We start from the raw sequence: 21,885 nt of genomic DNA on the forward strand, positions 1-21,885 counted from the left end.
TTATTTTTTGTCGAAGTCCTTGATACGATCTACACCTTCTCCATCTACATTCCTTCGACAAATAGAATCTGCATAAGAAAACGAAAAAAAAGCATTCAGTATTATGGAACAAATATTTACATTTGTTAAAAAAACTAAAACAACGAATTGAGATCTAATAATTATTTAAAAAAAATAGATGTTTTAAAAGTAATAAAAGAACTATAAAAGAATTACAATTTACAAATGAGAACCACAACTTAAGCAATAACTATGAATACAAAATCATGTACACCAACATAATTATTTAAGTGACAAAAACCATAAGTTTGGGAAGAAGTATGATACTACGACATATGATATGAGTTTTCTTTTATATAGACTTAAGTACCCAAATCTAACTCAAATGCTATTAGCAAAAGATATAGACAACGTTAGAAGTTTACTACTGCTATAATAACAAAAATAATTTATAATATCATAAAATATAAAATATAATAATGTATATCTCTTATGTATTTTACGAAAGTTGGAGACTCTAATTATAATAATACTATATATTTTATCTTTTTAAAATAAAATTCTAGCTACTAATTAAGAGTAGCTGGAACATGCTATAAAACTCAATCATTTTGTAATTTACTATCTCTTATTATTTTATTAACTCAAAAATAATTATCTTCAACTAAGTTAATTATTAAAAATAAAAATCGTGTTTTAGAAAAGTTGGAGTCTCTAAAAATGCCTGAAAAAAGCCTCTTTTATATATATACTAGATTTAATGCCCGTGCGATGCACGGGCCTTTTTGTAATGTTTTATCATAGAAACGGGAAATTGTTAAAAGAGTATAATTAAAATTCTTATAAAAAATATTGTTTTTAATTTTTTCTTAAATTTATTCACACTCTTTCATATTCATTGAAATTTTTATATTTTCTAATATTTTAAATCTTAAGCACTTAATAAAAACTGAGTTATCGAATAGAGCTCTAATTCAACTCCTAATAGAAGTGATTGTACACGTATACCATGTTAAAGTGAAATACACTTGTTCTACTTATACTCTCTTTAAATTTCGCACGCAAAACTGTTTCATGTCCCTAGGCTTTCAAATTAATACGGAGTACACAGTACTTAGGGGCGGACCTGGGGGTGCGTACAACACCGAACTCTTTTCTTAGAAAAAAGTATAAGCAAAGTATGTATATGATTTGTGTGGAGCATAAGACATTGCCACTTCTTGGATTCAGCGATTAAAGCTATTTCTATTTGGAAGGCAGGAGCTCGATACTCCATAAACACCCTTTTTGTTTAGGTTTTTTTTTTTTTTAAAAAAAACCAAACTCCCTTTAAGCAATAATTTTTAACTTCTACTTATACGGAGTAATAAGCTTCTTATGGGAGTAATGGTTGAGGCATGAGAGTATATTATGTGATCTCATAAAAAAAGGAACAAATTTAATCATAAGTCATTTGTCTTAGCATCGTTCATTATGATAATAACGTGTCTAAGTTTCTATGTATCTTCAGCTTACGATTAAGCCCTACGGATAAATCAAAATTGAATTGGAGTGCCGTATTTTGATTTGCATAGGAATTAATAGTATGACTCTTTGACTTGACAAATAAGATAATTATTATGCAAGTACTTAGCACCAATATCATTTCCTAATTAAGTTAAGACTCACTCCATATTAATCTATTAATTTTTACAATTTAGGACTCTCTCGAAAGCGTCAAGTTAGACTCTGATTGCTAAAAAAATATCTGTGATTGCTCAAAAAATATAGTGTTAACTCTTTCGATTACAATAGAAGGGAGGGGAAATCAAACTTAAGACCCAATTAATATATAATGAAACAAATAAAAAAATTGATTGTTTAATTGCTCAACAAAATTAGAACACGTAGACGTAGTAGTGAATTGTTAGGCAAGAATTTATAGGAACTGATCAGCTGTGAACCTTTAATAACATCGTGTAAGATACTAAGATCACAATTACTGTCAGTTCATGGCAAATATGAAATTATTGAGTTTTAACCTTGCTATAATGATATCCAATTATCAAACTTGTGTTCTTTTTGTTAAAAGAACAATACTTTAACTTGACTTATTCAGGTCATGAATAAGAAATCGAATAATGAATATTATATTACTACACATAAGATTGTAAGATCGTTAGTGTTGTGTAAGACGGTTTATACTAATGTAATGTAAAACGGATCTAAACACAACCTTTTGAGTAAAAGTAGTTATTATGAAAACTCGTTTTACAATAAACTTTATGTAAGACCATAATCCTCGAATACAAATAACGACATTGTATAACCCAAAAAATAGTCATGACAATATTAAAGTGCAAAATATGTTGGTGAAAAACCCATTGTAAGGCACAATCCATGCACAGATAATCTGAATGGAAAACTAAAATATATTCAATCGCTCGTACCTACAATATCAGTATATCACCCACAAATAAGGTAAGATAAAAATTTTTGACAACGAATAACGTAAAAATAAGACTTTTGATTTCTTATTTAGTCTTGCATTATACAACACAATATAGTTATCAATTAGTAGATTATACAACTGGTTGTATGTAGTTTATGTACAACCTTTTCAATGTTGTCGAGTTTTGTTATAAAGTTGTCGAGCTTTACTAACAAAATTGTCGAGTTACAATACAAAGTTATTGAGCTTAAGAGGAATAATTATTAAACTCAATAACTTTTTAAATTAGCTCAATAACTTATAAAATAGCTCGACAACTTTGTGTAAAGAACTCAACAACATTGAGGCGGTTGTACAATGCTAATATACAACTCGTTGTAAGATAGTATTTCTGTATAGTTATAAGAGTTTTTTTTTTTTTTTTTTTTGGACAATATAGTCATAAGAATATCTTTTAAGAAAAAAAACACTAACAAAAATTAGGATGAAAAGAATATAACTTGGATAAAACCTACCTTTATTAAATTAGTAAAAAAATGTTGTGGACATAAATTCAACTAATTACCTGCAAAATTGAACTAAATATGAGACCGTCAAACCAAATAAATTCATGTGTTTAACTCTAAATTTATATGTACCTTTGTATACAAACAATGAAACAATTAATAAGAACCTTTGTATATGAATTCATAGGCACCTGAAATTGCAACACAACATCGATTAGAACATGAAGATCTCAAAAATTAGGCGACAAATTTTATCTAAGCATGTAATAAAAAAAAAACTTGCATCCATAAGAATAAGCAAAATAGTAAACCTCCGATCAAAGTAGGCAACAAACCAATGTTCTGAATTAAACGCATGAATATTTCTTTTTATAGGATAGAAATACAAACTTTGAGGTATAGTCAAATTCTCAATAATTTATCTCAATATTATATCAATTTAACTAAAGTTCTATTCATAAAATAATTAAAGTCATTCGCTAAATTTGGACTCTCTGTAATCACTCGAAAAAAGCTTCCTTTATTAATATAGACTAGATTTAATGCCCGTGCGATGCACGGGCCTAGCAATAATATCGTTTTATTTACATTTTGTTTAAGGCGATAAAATAATATCATAAAAAAATTGATTGTTTGGTTAGTTTTTTTTTTTTTTTTAATTAAAATCATGCTTTATTAAGAGAATTAATGTTTTGGCTCTAAACTACCTCATCTATTTCCAAATTTTGATTAACACGGTGGTCATTATCATGCTTTCAAAGTGAAGACCCAATTTTGAGCCTTCATAATTGTGATCTTGTTTGTTCTTGAATCTTGCACCGCTATTTATCATAATTGTACTCGTTATGGTAAAAAAGTTAATTAATTATTCTCCAAAAATAGCTTACAATAATATAATAGTATGGTAATTCCTGTGCTTTGCTCAATTTTTCCATTGTAAAAATGGTTTAGTCTATATTTTTATAAACTACCGTAAAATTATAAAATATATAAGTCAAATTCTCAGCTGAAATATAATCGTATACACCGTCGTATTATCCTTACCAATACATACAACCTTATGTACGTACCACTCATTAGGAGAACTTGCTACTCTTCATTATTAGTAGTGAATTTATCCCTTGGTTATTGTGCCATCTTGTAGTGCTATAAACTTTTTCTTAGGGATCAGATTACATGTAAATAAGCAGTTGGGGAGCTAGGAATAGAATCCAGGAAGATTACATGTGAATAAGCAGTTATGGAGCTAAGAATTGAATCCAGGGAAGGCGAAAAATCTCAGTAGAAGAGAACGGGTAATAGTTTAAGGAAAACTCGATAAAAGCTGGAAATTTGTAACTAAAAGCTTTGAAATTTTTGACCGTGAGCGCCCTGCTAGCCCCCAACTATGAATAAGTTTAACAATTACTAAGATACCATATAAAAGTACTCTCATCTGTACTTTCTTTAGAATTGTTTTTAAACCAGAACTTTATTACTCGTAATGTATGTAGTTCCCTTTTTCACTAATATTATACAACGTCTAAGGGGTTGTTTGGTTGCCTTCCAAATTCATGGAAATTGGAAAATCATGGGAAGTTGCAAAATAAAGTCTTGTTTGGTTGCCTAATTCATGGGAAGTAGAACTTCCTATGGAACTTCAATTCCTACATGATGTAGGAAGTCACTTACCTACCCCCCCTAGGTAAGTGGGAATTCCCACATGAATTAAGTTCCCACATTCAACCAAACAAGATTTATACAATTCACATGATTTTTAAGTTCATATGAATTTCCTTTTCCCGGGAATTCTATCTTCCCATAGTGAACCAAACGACCCTAAGTAATTAGTACATAGTATTTCAAATTGTCTCAATTCTGTTTTAATAAAAGTTGAACTCGGTTATATTACTTGTATATATAATAATACTAGATTTTGTGCCCGTGCGTTGCACGGGTTTTAAAGTTGTCTTTTCTCTAAATTTTATGGACCTTTTAATATCATTTTAAATGATACGTAACAGTTGTGTTTCAATTAGTCAAATAAGGTAAATTTTAAACTAAATAACTATATGTCAAACAATAACACATGGGATTTGCATGATTTTCTCATATATCCTAAAACTAAGACTCATGCATATGCTTGTTTACTTGCACATAGTCTTATAACTTGGACTCTGTTGGTCCGACTCTTAGATTTTTGTTTTTATTTTTTACTATCAAATCAATTTTTAATTTCTACTTTTCTATGCCAGATAATAAAATAGATAATAAAAGAGCCCGTAGTTACTGTGTAAGACGGTCCCATAATGAAAAAACATAACCTATTTATTAGTAATAAATGAACAATTTTTTTGCAAAAGGGGACCGTCTCGCAGAGTAAGACCGTCTTATACTATAATTTGTGTAACAAGGCGGCCTCTCTTAAGAGATGCTTTCTAAAAACCATTGGGACTATGGGAGCATGCCTTAGGTATTAATGGCCTCTTTATAACCTATCTATCCCAATTATAAGGGTGTAAAAACCGACATGTAATGTAAAATACACAAACTGGGTGAGCAATAATAAATTCATCACTCAGGAACCAAATAGCCGACCCATTAACAATTTTTGTTTCTTTAATACCATAAAACCTTAAAAAAATACATGAGTTTATACTTTATAACCATCACGGCTATATGGTGTATGCCAAACTGAATCCATGCGACAATCTTATATTACTATTCATGTTTGACAGATATATCAAAGAGCATGTCTGGGAATTGACGGATGGCGATCCTTAAACACCGGCCACAATTGACCCATGTTAGGTCAGGCGTGCACTGTCCCAAGGTATACAATTTTTGGAAGTTCGTAACGTTAGCTTCTTTAGTCCCGTACTTGATCGTACGATTTACAACTTGTGGTACCAAATCCATCATAGTCTTATTCAAGGTGGTGAGAAAGGCTTGAGCCTGGTCAATTGTAAGGTTTTGTGGGTTATACACGACTGTGCTTGGAATTGTTAGAGACGATGTATGAATGTAAAATGTATTTCGTAACTTGTGTTATTTACATATGAGGGTAGAGCTATTTATACTTACAATCAAATAATGTATTTCCTCTCTCTAACTTCCCTCAAGCTTCTTTAACGGACTTTGATTTAAACTCCCTGTTTAACTTGCAGGGGTCCGCTTCCTATGTCAATTTTCCGGTATTGGCCCCCTTCCAAATTATCAGAAGCAATAAAACAAGCTCAAGAGGAAACCAATAATTTGGCCGTCTCCTGACATCTTAAGTCAAGTTTTTCCCGAGATGACCAAGGCTAATTCTTTGTCGTAGAGATTGATTGGCTGTTGACGGTTGCCAGTTTTTTTGGAATTCATCAAGTGCAAACGTGGTAACCCTAAGCTGATGCATGGTGTTCAGGTTAATTTTTCTGAGACTTTTCTGCGTGTTCAGCTCAGAATGTGCATAGTTCATCGCAACTTTTATAATATTTTTTTTTCTCCCGTTATCAAGAGTAACTTTCAACAAATTTAAAATGAGTTAAAACATTAACCGGCCGTTTATTGCAGAATTCTCTAAGCTAAAAGAAACATGTAATTGCACGAGATTTACACTAATACTCTAATATCGAAGCTCAAACTCTCTTTTTTTTCGAAAATTTAAACTTGATTCTGTCGTAATTTTATAAATAAGTGATCATTACCAACAACTGCCCGTGCGCGCAGTCGCGTGTTTACCTCAGATGTCTCGGTTTCAGCACCGTGCAACCAGTAAACCCTGGTGTACTTCAAGTGAAAGGTGACAGTTGTCTTATTAACAGCGGTCGTCCGATCAAAAAAGGCAAATCAGTCAGCTTCAAGTATTCCTTCTTACAGCCTACTGATTTGATCCCTCAGAAATCTCAGATTTCCTGCAGATACATACCGGCCTTCTTGTTTTCTTTTTAATATATGTACGGAGTATAGTTTTATCTTTTCAGCTATTATGTTTAGATATTCCTTTAGGTGCATTTCATCAACATGCTTTCAACAACAATTTCAATGCTTAATAGTCGGCTGCTGCCAGTATATTCTTTTGGTATCTCGATCCACACAGCCTCTGTCTCGTTCTCCTATGCCTTTGCCTCTATTCGTCCATCACCCGTAACTAACACCCACTTTTGAAGAAGAATCGTATTAAATTTTGCTTTAAATTGTGTCTGGTATCTCTTTCTTGCTCGTGTTTATTGCTGGCTGGCAAGATCGGGAAAATTAGAATTTACAACTCGAAAACATATTCGCCTTAATGAATAAAAAGAAACGTACCAGGACCTGGATTGCCTGTGAGACTCGTTGGTTCGGGTGGTATTTGGGACAACACATTGCTTGAGGGTTCCATTCCTCTCCGATGGTGGACAACACATTGATGTCTTTTTAATTAACTGATGATCAAGACAGTATGACGTGAACTGGCTCTCCATTGTAATAGGTGAGATGTTCCTATGATAACTCCTTTTTGTTTCCTGTTGAATTCTTAATATCTAATTATATAAAACCTAATTTGCCATTAGGTATTATAGGAATCAGGATCAAATTAGGATAAGAATTAGCCATATCCTCGATATCTACAGATGACATATTAGACTGTTATCCTCGATCGGCATAGTTTATAACATCCCATAATCTAGCAACACAACCTTTGATTTCCCGTTTTTCTTAATCATATTAAGCTCGTTGATCAACAAATAAGAGCTAATTAAATCATATTTGAAGCAACAAAACATCTATGGACAAAAACACATTCAACGTTGATGATGATACCTTGAAATAAAGGCTGACATTGAGTGCATGAAAAATAAGACGAATATAATTGCAGAGAGAATATGCAGTATGTGAATCGATATGAATATATATATGATGGATGATCTATGTATTTATACTAAAATAATGTTGTATTGCAGGTTCGGTAGAAGTTTAGGAGGAGTTAAATTGTATGAGTGTAGTCCAGATTAAGAGAATGAAGGAAGAGTTATTGGGAAGGAATTTGAATCGACCTAATATTAGTCGTGTATTACGTATCCTTTATGCACACAGTTTTTAATTTAATGCATAAAATAACTTATTTATTAAACAAAAGCTCTTCTGCATTATCTGTTTGGCCAAATTTATATCTTTTCGTACGGTCAAAATTATATCTTTTCGTACATATAATATTTAAACCATATAGGTGTTTTACAAAAGTTGGAGACTCTAGAATTGCCTTTTATTAAACAAAAGCTCTTCTGCATTATCTGTTTGGCCAAATTTATATCTTTTCGTACGGTCAAAATTATATCTTTTCGTACATATAATATTTAAACCATATAGGTGTTTTACAAAAGTTGGAGACTCTAGAATTGCCTGAAAAAAGCCTCTTTTATATATATATATTGATATTGATTACAGAGAAATTAGAGAAAAACAAACTTTCAAACGTCATAGATTATTAAGGTATTTCTTTTACATAAACTATAACAATAGAAGTGGATATACCCTCAAAAAAAAAAAAAAAAAAAAAAAAAAAAGTGGATACCTACACCCGCCCAAATACAATTAACAATTTGTAAATATAAATGTGATAAATGAGCATTGAAAGAAAAAGTATATTAATTGCTAATTTACGTACAAAGTTTCTCATATCATCAATTGTTGGCTATTAGCCTTCACTTATATGTATTGGTACATCGTCACATATGCTACTTATATACTCGACTTCTAAATGATATTAACGAAAGGAATAATTATAACGGTAACGTAATATTTACAACGGCTATATAATCCGCTAAATAAGGCAATGGAGATGAGGTTGCCACAAATGGAGCTTCGAGAGATCCGTTGAGCTTGAGAGAGCCATTGCTTGCATATTATATAATATGATACTCTATTCATCACCCGTTGCAGCCCGCAATCTGTCCACAATAAAGAGAAAATAGTTAGTATTATTCACCCTTTAAACAATAGGTGTATGAGAAACTAAACACGGTCAAACGCACAACAAATAAACATAGGTGTCCAATCCGATCATATAGCTGATGAAAATGTCATGTATGCACAATAATACGCGTAAATAAATAGTAGAAACAACGATGATAACGAAGACAAACTAATATAGCTAAAAGATGAGGAAAAAAAAACACGAATATCAATAGTACGTACGGGCTTGAGGGAGGGAGTCTAAAAACTATATTTATACTGGGGATAAGGAGCGATTGTATTGATTTAAGAGTTTTAGGATTGTGAACAAAAATAAAAATCTATAATTACAATTACAATTTTATCTACTATATAGATTTTATCTGAGCCTTTTCTTATGAAAGCCTAAAAGTTTACCCATGGTGGAATTCTACTACGTAGTAGTATTAGCATCATATATTATATTAAAGCAGAAACCATCTGCCACGTGTCATCGGCTGATGGTTTCTGCCACGTGTCAAATGTATGTTTAACTTCAGCCTTATTTCAATAGTAACGTAATTTAATGCCAATATAAAATAATATAGCGTAAATACCGTAGAAGTATATGTCATAGGCGTAATTATAGGCTAACAAATTAACAACTACAATAAAAATGGAAACATATATTGCTATACGCCATCAATATAACTATGCTCCATAAAATCTGCGTTTAAGAACGGAAATGATCTTCTTTGTCCATAATTACCATACTCTCTCATATATACAATCTCCAAGATTTTAATTCTCAATAATTTGATACTTACGGTATAATTATGCATGAACAACGTACACCAATGTCTTGAAATTGGAAGATAGAAAATCAAGATGTGATTATTCGCTTTGCCGATGAGTAAAGAGTAGTTAATTAGTTATGAGCCATTCATCATTTTTAGTTCCTTTTTTATTACTTGCTTATTCAAAAACCTTGATTATTTATTTACGTTATGCCTATCGCCAGGAGTCCGCATAGCCTTTATTTCTGAATTGCGATCGTTGTATATTAGTTCCAAATTAGGGGGATGGCTGGAGTAATTGTGTTCTTATCTTATCCACCACTCTATTCAGTCATTCATTTTGCTTCTAATAATCGTATACTTAGATTTGCTTTTCTTATTTTATAGGTTGATGATGGTGAATAGTGCTTTCCGTAACAGCCTACCATGCTAGATATGGAAATCGGGTCGCTTGGGTCGGGTACTGGTCGGATGTTGACATTTTAGTTCATATCTGATCAAGACAACGTCCAGGTTGGGTTACTCATGTAGATTCTTAGTTTGGGATCGGGCCAGCCCGGGGTCATTTGGATAGATATGTTTGTTTGGGTCGGGTTTTGGTTGGGTCAGATTATTGTTAGAACAACTCATTATCATATTCGTTTATGGTTTGCGTTATTATTTGGTTGGATAATTATTTCTCGAATTTGGGCCAGGTTTTTCTAGGTTTGACTCATCAATTTATTATTCGGTCTTATTTTTCTAAATATTTTACCGGTTTGACTCATCTTGGTTAGATAATTTTAATTACTTTATAAATGTCCATAATTTCTGTTTGTTTTGGTCTTTATAGGCTCGACTTTACGTTTATGTCCGGATATTTTGAGAATTTGAGTTAACGTCGGTTATCTTTTAGATTGGTTCAACTTTTCGGTTAGCTTTCGTATCAATTTCAGGTTACGAGTCATGTATCAAGTTAGTTCGGGTTATGGGTCATCTCAAATCTGGTCCGAATTTAGTTTCAAGTCGTTCTTAAATTAATCAGTTTTTGTCATGTAACGAGTCATCATCGGTTGGGTCAGATGTCATATCGGTTTGAAATAGATATCATATTAACTCGGGTTAATAGTGAGTCATATTGGTTCGGCTTTGATTCGATTCCAGGTCTATCTTAATCTGGTTGACTCGGGTTCCGGGTTATCATCGAGTCGTGCGGGCTTGGTCTCGCAACATTCCCGTTTTCGTTAGGATGGATTTCTCAGGTTGGGACATATTGCCAGCTCTCATTATACGTAGAAAATGTATCAAATCATGAGCAATAGATGATATGGAATTATCAAAAAAAAAATATATTAGATACTTAGTATTATTTTCAATTTATACAAGTTGGAGTGATCTTTAAAACTTATCTAACAACTAATGCATATTAAGACTCTAAAAGGTAATCAGTAATTAAGATGTTAGCAAAAAAAAACACTTTATCCACTTTAATTTTATTGTTCAATCTCCTATTTTAAACTATCTCAAATTAACTATGACAAAATGATTTACAATATTAAGAGGCAAGTCTTAACATGACTCAATAAAAAAAATAAAAAAAAAATAGTATTTGGCGACTTGAAAGACGAATGAATGTGCGATGTTGATGGTGGGATATCGTGATAGAGGAGAGGTCACGATGGGTGGGTAATGACGGGGTGGGGAGTTGCAAGATTACGAGAAGGGTTACGGGTCACACATGAGTGGGGATGGGATGGTGGTTATGCTGATTTAGAAAGTAGGGGAGATGGTGGATGCAAGAGGAGGTAGAGTAGTTGAAAGACGTAGGATATGGATTGGAAGGTAGTGGTTAGTTATGGGCGCTCTTGAGATAGGGAGTGAGATGAATGTCGTGGTCCGAGGTGTTGGGTGTGGTCACCATTGCGGTGGAAGGTCTGGTGGTGGGTCTTAAGATAGTCGATCAGTGATGGTGAACGCTCCTTACAGGCCATGCGATGGTGGGTAGGAGACGAAATGAGAGAGAGAGAGAGAGGGGTAAAGAATTGAGAGGAGAACAAACAAAATGGTTAATATGATAAAAAAGGCTTACAACTATGTAAAATTAAATGTATATTGTGTAATAAATTGGTTATGAAATCTACAATAATTTTATATCCACTTTTCAGGTGTCACCTCTCATAAGTTAAAAAGTTGAAGAAAAAAAGTAGAGTACTCCGAATAAAATTAAGCAACATAAACATATCAAAAGTGTAGAGCCTACATGTAGACAAAGTATTTTCTAAAATTTAGTTATTTACTAAATCCAAAAAAATATTTAAATATTTACTTTAAATAATACTTTTCATCATCACCCGTGCAGTGCACGGGTTCTAAAACTAGTTAGTATAATAATTCTATAATATGTATCTATTCAATATTTTTATAGTAGCAGATGCCTAGATGATAATAAACTTCTTTGGATAATAGTTTTATCTAACTGATTGCACTTTAAAATTTATCACGGCTAGTTGGAATATTATCTTTTACGAATTATAATTGTGTTTGGTGTTTTGTAAAAGTTGGAGTTTCTGTAATCGCTCGAAAAAAAGCTTCATTTATTAATATAGACTAGAGTTAATGCCCGTGCGATGCACGGGCCGCTTGGTAAAGTCTTTTGTAATTTTCTTTAACAATATTAAAAACAATATATTCTTTAATTCAACTTTGACAAAGACTTATTTACAATAATAAAAAAAAGTATGTGGCTTTATTTGAAGTCGATAACATAACTGAAACCGATTTGTTAAAAATAATTTGGTAATTACTTTTTGTCAAACAATAGACGTATAAATTGAACTTAATCTTTATATCCAAAGAATATAAACAAATTTATATGTTTCATTACGGGAAAAATTCTTAGGTCCTCTAAGAGAACCATTAATGTGTCCTCCTAGCCAATAAGAAATCATCATACCCATTTGAAAGTGTTAGATTTGCGTCGTATTTGGTCACGTTTTATTATTCTATTTTTCTTGAAGTTAATATGTACAATAGGAAGTTAAACTGAGTATTACCATATATAAATGTATACAAAGTCTCGTGTAATGCGGTATTTGTATTAACATATCCGTTTTATACAACCTTTATGTAAACAATCTCTATGGAGACGACCCTACAAACATAACCGATAGGAGTAATAACACCATATTGCATTCAAATGAGCAGTGCTTATTTATACGTCTATAATTATGTTATCTAAGTACATGGAAGATGGTTGTCAGGTTGTATAAAAACTTTATCAAACTCATATGTTATTGTCCTATGTAAGTACTATAAATTTACGCCGTAAACATGTCGAAATTTTTTGTAACATAGATTATATTTCTGTGTAACAGGTTTGGATCATCCGACTACCCTTGTCCCAATAATTGAATCCATAGTTTAAAACTCGCCCCTGCCTCTTATATATTTGCTTGCTCCAAGGACCAAGATCCACTACTAATAGAAATTAACCTCGTATAAACTCTTAATGCGTTTGAGTCAATTAAGACTACTATAACATTAACATTAAAAAAATAATACAAACACGTTTCATCCATATATTAGAAAACATGGTGTTGGAATTTTGCAAAAGGTAATAGGTGCTTTTATCAACTTTGAATTCACCGGAGTTTTGTAAGTCCGCAAGATTAACAATTTCTATCATAAGTGAATTAAGGTTTATGTCTACTCTATCAGTTAATTGTATAGATTTATATACAATTCGACGACATATATACATTCGACAAATGAGAACAAAGTAAAAACAAATAATAGAGACGGAGGGAGTAACTATAAGAGCAATAACGGAAAAGTGTAAATTGTTTGATCTTACAAAAAGGAATAAATTTAAAACATTAATAGTTTACCTTATTCATTATGATAACAAAGTATTTAAATTTATATGCTTTTTTAGGTTTCAACCATGTCAAATTCATACATGATCTTCAGCAATAATGTCAATTTACCTGCATCAAAGTATACAAATTAACCAATGTTAGTAATATAATAACTAAAATCATAAATAATTGAAAATAAAAAAGAGCAAAAATATAGACGAAGGAAAATATTTCAACTATGAGATAGTATTATGCAAGATGTAAATTGAAACCTAAATATATATACTACGTTAGACGTACAATACTCTAGTTATATTGGAATACTATTTTATCTTATGTAGCTTGGGCATTTGTTTTGTATTAGAATTCATGTCACACCAAAAATCATCAAGAACAAATAACAACTAACCCAATAACAAATGGTCGTACGTACTCGGAATTGTAGTTAGATTAGTATTGTTGCATGTATTAAACTATTAAATGTTAGGGAATCTCGCGTTTAATATATCTCTAAAGTGATTGGACTCTCTATAATCGCTCGAAAAAAGCTTCCTTTATTAATATAGATAGATAGATAGATAGATAGATAGATATTGATATTGATTGTAAAAGATATTACCAAACTCCAATAATTATAAAACAATAATTTAAAAAAGTCTCCGATTATAATTTTGTAAAACCCATCTCCGAAAATCATAAACTAAAAAACGAGAAATATTTGTTACTTTAATTAATTAAATAGTCCAAGGGTAAAATAGGAATAAAAAATAGTAGGGGCATAACAAGTAAAACAGGGGCGTGATATAGCAATTACCGCTCTGATTTCCTCATCGCGCCTATCCCAAAACACAATTCATTTGGCATTTCCTCTTTTATCAATCAAACCCTAATTCACTTAACTATTCATCTTCTCCATCCCATATTCCCATCGGATTCGATTAATGGCGCCTTCTGATGTCGAGCTTTCTTACAAATGTCTCAACTTTGGATTCATGGTACGACTCTTCTTGCTTTTCTTTCAGTTTTTGTTTATCAATTCGATTGTGTTTCACTAATTAGTGTATTCTTGTCTATTTAAATTTTTAATTAATGCGGCGTGTTTCCTTCTTTTTGGATTAAATTGTGTTTTCTGTAAAGAAAAAATGGGGTTCGAGGAATTGAAGATCTTATTATCTTCTCAGTTAAGAATTATCTTCTCATCCGTTTCATTCTCTTTCTTTTACTTTAAATTTTCAATCTTCTCTCATGCTAGCATTATTATACATTAATAATTGTAGATCCATAAAGAACTAAGCCATTTCCTCTTCAATTTATATAATGAATGTTTTTCACATCAAATGATTGAAAGTAAGGATATACACCTTTAATTGTGAACCAATTTGTCATATTGACAGGTATTTTTATTTAGTCTTTTTAGCCTTTTATTGTTAATAACTTAGTTGTCAATTTTATTGTAGATAACACTCCATGGTAATCTGAATGAGGCTTGATAGTTGATAAAACATTATCGTTTTCCTTATCTAAATGAAGTTTTATAAACTCGGTCTAATGTCAAGTTTAAATTTTGTTGTAATTGCAACTACTTCAGTAAATTCAACTTTATTGTGATTGCATAGTGGATATTAAAAGTAGTGAGTAATCTAAATGATTCTTTCTACATTTCTTTCATTTGTTTAAGCCAACCTTGTGTGAATTTGGATCTCAGGCATCCAGGTGTAGTTTTTTTTCATGGACTTGTATTATTTCTATGCATTAATGCACTTCGTAAATGTCGTCAAAGTTATCAATACCAATTTCTTCAGTAGTGGTATTGAGTATTGACTCTCCTTAAAGATGCTAAGAGTACAAGGGTGATCGATGTAACACCCATTATTCTAATAATTGAGGTTTTAACATAGTATTAATCGGCTGTTGAGACGTTTTTTTCCTATAAAAGTAGTGTATATATGTTAAAACTCAAGTTTACGTAAGCGTTAAAATTAGCCCTATTCCACTTTATGTTATTTAGAACTCAACTTAGCATATTAATGGTCATGGATTCTAACAAGTATATATTGTCCATGAACAGATGAAGCTCACGATTTTACTCTACTTGAATTGTGACATTCGTTGGTTAGACTTTTATTTGCGTTATGAAGAAGTTGTATTAATAAGAAAGTGTAAGTTCGCAATGTTCTTGATTGTACCGGTAAGTTTGTCTTATATCGGTTTAGAACCTTTTCTTGCTCTATAAATATGCAGGCCAACTTAGCAGTGTTGTAGAATTATTAATAAGTTTCTCTTTTGGACAATGAAAGCGTTCGCTTCTTTTTTCTGATTGCAGAAAATTGGAGTGTTACAGAAATTTTGAAGAAAGGAGGCAATAATATTCTGGGATGATGCAATTTTTTTTGAGTAAGTTTGCTTATATCTTAGTACTTGGATGACACTCATAAATTGTGAGATTCTTCTTTAAAGGAGGTTTATTTTCTACAATTGGCACCATATCCCTTTCTAAGTGAATTTGATGGATTTGTAACAAAAATTGCATATTATGATGTCAGATTTATTGCGCTTAGCTTGTGTAGCATGTTGCGAACAAATTGCATAATAAATAAGTGATCATGGAATGGTATTAGCTATCAGTTATCGCAACTTCGATGCAGCTTATACAACAACACTAACATTGTTGTATTTGGTTCTTAGTGTGCTTCGTAGTGTGCATCTCATTAATAAGGCATTTGGTACTTTTGTTCTTAGTGTGCTTCTTTGTTAGACTTCCTTCATTTAAACAAATCCTAGGTTTTTATTTTCATTCTTCTTATCTTCTTATCACTTCCATTGTTTCCATTATTTCATTTTTATATTTATATTCATCCGTCTTCCATATGACGCGTAATTTATATATTTGATTTCTTATTTAATTTGTTAGCTAAAACAAGTGCATCAATTTGTCTTAATTTTTTAGAAATTGTTTTCTACTAAAATGTCTTGGCCTAGTGGTTAAGGCAGGAATAAGTTACGGATTAAAAAAATTAAAAAATTCATCATGGTCCTATTTTTCTAAACTTTAGAACTCTTTGAAACATGAGTAATGGACTAATGGTGGTTAACGAAGATGAGTGGTGTACTTGTACATTTTCTTGTATAAGTGGTACCTTTAGGGACATGTAGGATAGCTCATTGAACGTATACACAAATACATGTCAATTTTCAAGTATTTGTTAGTCGTTCATTTAGAATAATATTACGTAAAGCATTGGTAATGAAAGATTGAGCAAATTCTTATTGAGTACAAATTATTATTTCTCAGGCTAGTCGTATACCTACCAAAAATAACCAACTGACACTAACTAATATAGCTAGGGAAGTCGGGTCGATCTCCACAGGGAGGCCTGTTAAAGGTCCGTCTATTTGGTCACAAAATGGGGGTTTGAAATTGGTTTTCTAAACTATAAAGGCTTAAGGGAAAGAGTAGTAAAGAAAGAACAGTACAAAGGCAGAAAAAATGAATAAGATGATCAATAAAGAGGGAACATGCCGGGTTTTGGGTTCATTATGGTAGTCTAATGACTCAACTGCAAATAGTCTAGATAATTTGTTGGTAATTTAAGTGTAATTACCGGTTCATTTTAGCGTACTCGGGTTTTGTTCGTAGATGGGTAAGTTCGTTATAATATAATGTAAGTTCGGGTAGTACGGAGTGTACACTTGCATAATTATTTATGAATTTACGGAATAGTTTTCATTTGAACAACTATGACGGGGGGCTTCGGGGCAATGCCTGGGAAACTTTGGCGGGTTTTAATTCCCACAATAGACATTTAATATGTCGGAATTTGTGAAAAGTTACTACTCTTCACAAATACATCCCCCTACACCATTTCATATCTATATAAATAGAATGGGGTTGAAGATGTTTGGAATACAGACAATCTCATCTTCTGCATCATTGAACAATCTAACAATCTACACACAATACTTCTGAATTACTTCTTTGATTTTGGCTTGTGCCCAAAATCAGAGGGATACCGTCTTATCTCAATAGGAAATTTGGTTTAACCTCGGTACAAATAAGGGTCGAATTGTTCTATTAGGAAAGCGAAGTCGATTCGGTGCGGTTAATTATTGTCAATCCTTATTCATGCATACTCAAATTTTCTAACAATCTAATAGAACAATTATCGAAATCTTTCAAGATGACGAATGTTAAGGAAATGACAATGAAGAAAATATTCTTAAGAATATTTTGATAATGATCGAATCGGTATGTATGATAATAACGGTAGTAGAGTTATGGTGTTGCGGTATTGTTAAACTGGTTTCATAATGGATGATTTAGAAGATGCATACACAACAAAGCGGAAGATGGGAATGCAGTTCATTAAAAGTTATTTTGTCTTGCTACCACCAAAATGATAAAATCAAGTTGATATGATATTGGTGTCGAGACACTAGAAATATCATTACAGATAAGTGGACTCGTTCTATTTTAGTATCTTTTCTTTCTGATGCTTGCGGCATTAATTATGATGGTGATAAGTATTTGATAATCACAAATTCATATGATGATGTTCTTTAATCATTAAAATCTAATATGCTTGTGATCCCTCTTATTGTTTCATTATGATGTTTTTCAGTATCATACAAGTTTTATGAGATAAGAATCAATAATCTGGTTTTATTGATATTATAATTTTACCTTGCTTTATTTATACAAATGAAAAGGCCTAAATTGTGATTTACTTTATGATAGCAATCGTCAGTGTACACTTTGTTCACAATGTTTTATACTTTGGTATTTTGCGGTTTATTAGATTGCTTTAAAGTTCATAAAGGTTCTGTGATAATTTTTTGTTTGTTGGTGGTCCACCCTACACAATAGCGGTTAGGCAAATTGTGGGAGGATCCTTTTTGGCTAAATGATTTTTGCCATGCTTAGATATTTACGTTTTTGTGATAACGATACTACTGGTTTGCGAGAGGACCTTAATATATGAATTGGTTTGCAATTATGGAGTAGTGTATGCACTACTAGTACATATTTGTGAAGAAACCTTAAAGTGTTCGGCAATTCATTGTGTATTATAATTATACATGTTGTTTGATGACAAGAGGCATTAACGACGATGACGATGATGATGATTGATCCTGAATTTTTTTGGGTCATCTGAGATAATTCTATATGCGTAATCGGGACAGATTTGCGGTCACATAGAATTTGGTTTGTGAGTTATGTGTATTCAACTTCAGTGTTATAATCGTACAATGATGGGAGTCCGGATTCCAAAGGACAAAGAAACGGATTTGTAAAAACCGGTAAAAAATGGTTAAGGGGAAGTTATCTTTACATATAAATGGATCATCCAATAAATACATAAGTAAAATCTTTATGCATATTGATATTAACATAACAATATTTTAGTTTTTTGATGAAGTGACATGAGTCTTTTTTTTGGTTCTTGAAATTTTATGGTCGTTTCATGCTAATGATTTTGGTCACTAGTATAGGAACAAAAGCAATTTGGTTTGAGTTCTTTTGTTTATGGTCATTTGCTCTAATGTCGTATTTCAAGATTATTGATAATATGATTTTGTCCTGCACATTTATACGATTCTTCTGATTGGAGTACTTGTAATTATGCATATTATTCATTGTGTTAATATGTGTGATTTTTGGATCAAATGGCTTAGTGTATTTTATCATGATCTTGTTTTGAACGTTGTTAGTCGTTTAAATGCTCAAGTAGTTTGTTCGACATATATTTTATCAATTTGCAATATGATGTTTGACACAAAGTTTGTTAAACGGCATTATCATTATAGTTGCTTTGATCAGTGGAAATTTGATCGTCTGTTTAATATGTTGTTAGTGTGCTAAATATTTTATAGTGTTTGTTTAACATGTTAATAATTTCTGTTAAACAAGTTAATAATTTCTGTAAAGCTTTTTAAAGTTTGATTATGTAATTGATTTTACCATATAATATTGGGAATGATGGTTTGTGATAACCATGGAGTCATGGCGGTTTAGCCATGTAAGAGGTAAATTGAAAGCATTGAAAGTACAATTATTGAAAATCCGGTTATGGAGTTGTCATTTGTTTTAGGATTAATGACAATTTAATCTTTGACATAGACTAAAGATGATTTACCTTGTAAAAGGGTGGCTCTATCAACAAGTTGTTCTATGAAGGACATGGGGGGTAATACGATCCTTGGCTTCGTATTAGTATCAAGGGTGAGAGTATGATTATTATTCTCTGGTTAATATTCCTAAGGGTTGAGTATGATGTTATCCATTAGTGAAAGTGGAGTCACGACTCGGGTTTTCACAAAGGCTTAATTATTGTAGTTTGACAAGTTGAGTAAGTATACTAGTATAGCTAGTACTCATCTTTAGCAAGCGACTAAGCAAGTGTGACAATAAATGAAGTAAACCATGAATTATGGTTTGTTTTATGTCATTTTCCCTTCGGTTTTAGAGGGATAATATTTTGCAAATTGAAGTACCAAATATAGAAGGTGATTTTCTACTAGTGGTAGTGTATTTTACTTCGGAAAGTACCTTGAATATATGGATTTCCAAGATCGAATTTGCATTATGAATTTGACATTGGAGTTAGTATGCATAGGGTTAGCATATATCTGGTTAAAAGGTTAAGTAGCTGAAGAAAATAATCTGCGATGTTCCTTAAAAGTATTTGACCAATTTCATTCATATAATTTTTGATAGTGAATAAACGTAACGGTGCGCACCAGTTATAACATGGTTTATGGACTATCATAAATGGGAATTGATATTGGTTGTTTTGTGAGATCTCATTTTTTAGTTGATGACTTTGCATAAAGGAGCAATTAGGGACTTGGTTATAAAGTCGCTTCACGGGATGAGACTAAAACTCGTATAAGATCTTTGGTGATAGGATACCCAATTCCCTCTAATACAATGTTAGAGGCTGAATTCAATGTGGAAGGCCTATTGTTAAGAAATTGAAGCACACACTAATTTATATCCCGAGGTGTGTGCTTAGACTTGCATGTTGTAAGGTTGATCTTTTGAAAAAGTGTGTTTGCAAGGACACGATGAAAAGAATCAACCTATATGAACATGAAGTACAGCCGCTTCAAGGGAGTATGGGTTTGACTTCTGATATGTTCATGAATAGATATGGGACACTAGGCTTGAAAATAAGTGTCGGTTTCGTAATTTTAGAAGTAAATTAATTTATGTGAGTTATCTTCATGTATTCAAAATGGGTATAAAGGGTTCAATGCTGAGTCACACCCCGATACTCGAATATTTGGAATGTGTAATTTCACTAAGTGGAAATTCAATCTTCGTGACATTTTCATTTATGCATAAATTGGTATGTTTGTTAACTTATTTAAAATCTTGAATTACGCTTAAATGGGGGAGGAATGTTGGTAATTTAAGTGTAATTACTGGTTCATTTTAGCGTACTCGGGTTTGGTTCGTAGATGGGTAAGTTCGTTATAATATAATGTAAGTTCGGGTAGTACGGAGTGTACACTTGCATAATTATTTATGAATTTACTTTAATAGTTTTCATTTGAACAACTATGACGGGGGCTTCGGGCAATGCCCGGAAACTTTGACGTTTTAATTCCCACAATAGACATTTAATATGTCGGAATTTGTGAAAAGTTACTACTCTTCACAAATACATCCCCCTACACCTTTTCATATCTATATAAATAGAATGGGGTTGAAGATGTTTGGAATACAGACAATCTCATCTTCTGCATCATTGAACAATCTAACAATCTACACACAATACTTCTGAATTACTTCTTTGATTTTGGCTTGTGCCCAAAATCAGAGGGATACCGTCTTATCTCAATAGGAAATTTGGTTTAACCCGGGTACAAATAAGGGTCGAATTGTTCTATTAGGAAAGCGAAGTCGATTCGGTGTGGTTAATTATTGTCAATCCTTATTCATGCATACTCAAATTTTCTAACATAATTTACTGTGAGACGGATGTTGAAAGGTCCATCCGGTGCACTTTCTATCCTAGATTTCCACTAACTTAACTTCCGTCCTCATTAGGGTAGTCTACTGTTCATAGCAGGTCTATTTAGTCAAATCTTCCGATCCAGGAATAAATTTAACCAGATTAAAGGGTAACTTAGAAGCGTGCACTCAACTAAGTTGGTATTATAATTAAATTGCCATGGGTACATATTCTCACAAATAAGTCATCTAGCCTATTTGCTACATCGTTACATTTCTACCATAGATCCCCTAATCCCAACATGAAAGAAATTAGTTACTCATGCTATTAATGTTGTCAAGATCAATAATAATGAAATAACTAATAATAAACATAATGAAATGATAATAAAATTGCATAAATAAAAATTAGGGCAGAAATTAAGAGAATAAAACAACAGAATTAAAGCAAACAAAGGAAAAATTAAGATTAAAGGGAGGA

At 31.9% G+C, this 21,885-nt stretch overlaps 2 protein-coding genes across 8 annotated transcripts in view; one reads left to right on the forward strand and one right to left on the reverse strand.

The window, feature by feature from the left end:
* Positions 1-21,885, reverse strand: part of LOC141628430 (uncharacterized) — a 23,128-nt gene continuing 1,243 nt past the window's right edge. Inside the window, exon 2 of the mRNA XM_074441577.1 lies at positions 1-68. Coding sequence (XP_074297678.1) covers positions 1-68 — 68 coding nt within the window. The remainder of the gene's footprint in view (positions 69-21,885) is intronic.
* Positions 14,292-21,885, forward strand: part of LOC141633930 (myb family transcription factor PHL6-like) — a 24,695-nt gene continuing 17,101 nt past the window's right edge. For 4 of the 7 annotated variants that reach the window (XM_074446278.1, XM_074446277.1, XM_074446280.1 and 1 more), the window contains exons 1-3: positions 14,294-14,442; positions 15,516-15,635; positions 15,771-15,841. The gene's annotated coding sequence lies outside the window, so the exon portion shown is untranslated. Of the gene's footprint in view, positions 14,443-15,515; positions 15,636-15,770; positions 15,842-21,885 lie in introns of all 7 variants that reach the window. The other 3 variants (XM_074446271.1, XM_074446272.1, XM_074446273.1) reach the window with 3 other exon arrangements.

This window comes from Silene latifolia, chromosome Y (genome assembly GCF_048544455.1).
Source record: "Silene latifolia isolate original U9 population chromosome Y, ASM4854445v1, whole genome shotgun sequence".
Taxonomy (NCBI): Eukaryota; Viridiplantae; Streptophyta; class Magnoliopsida; order Caryophyllales; family Caryophyllaceae; genus Silene; species Silene latifolia.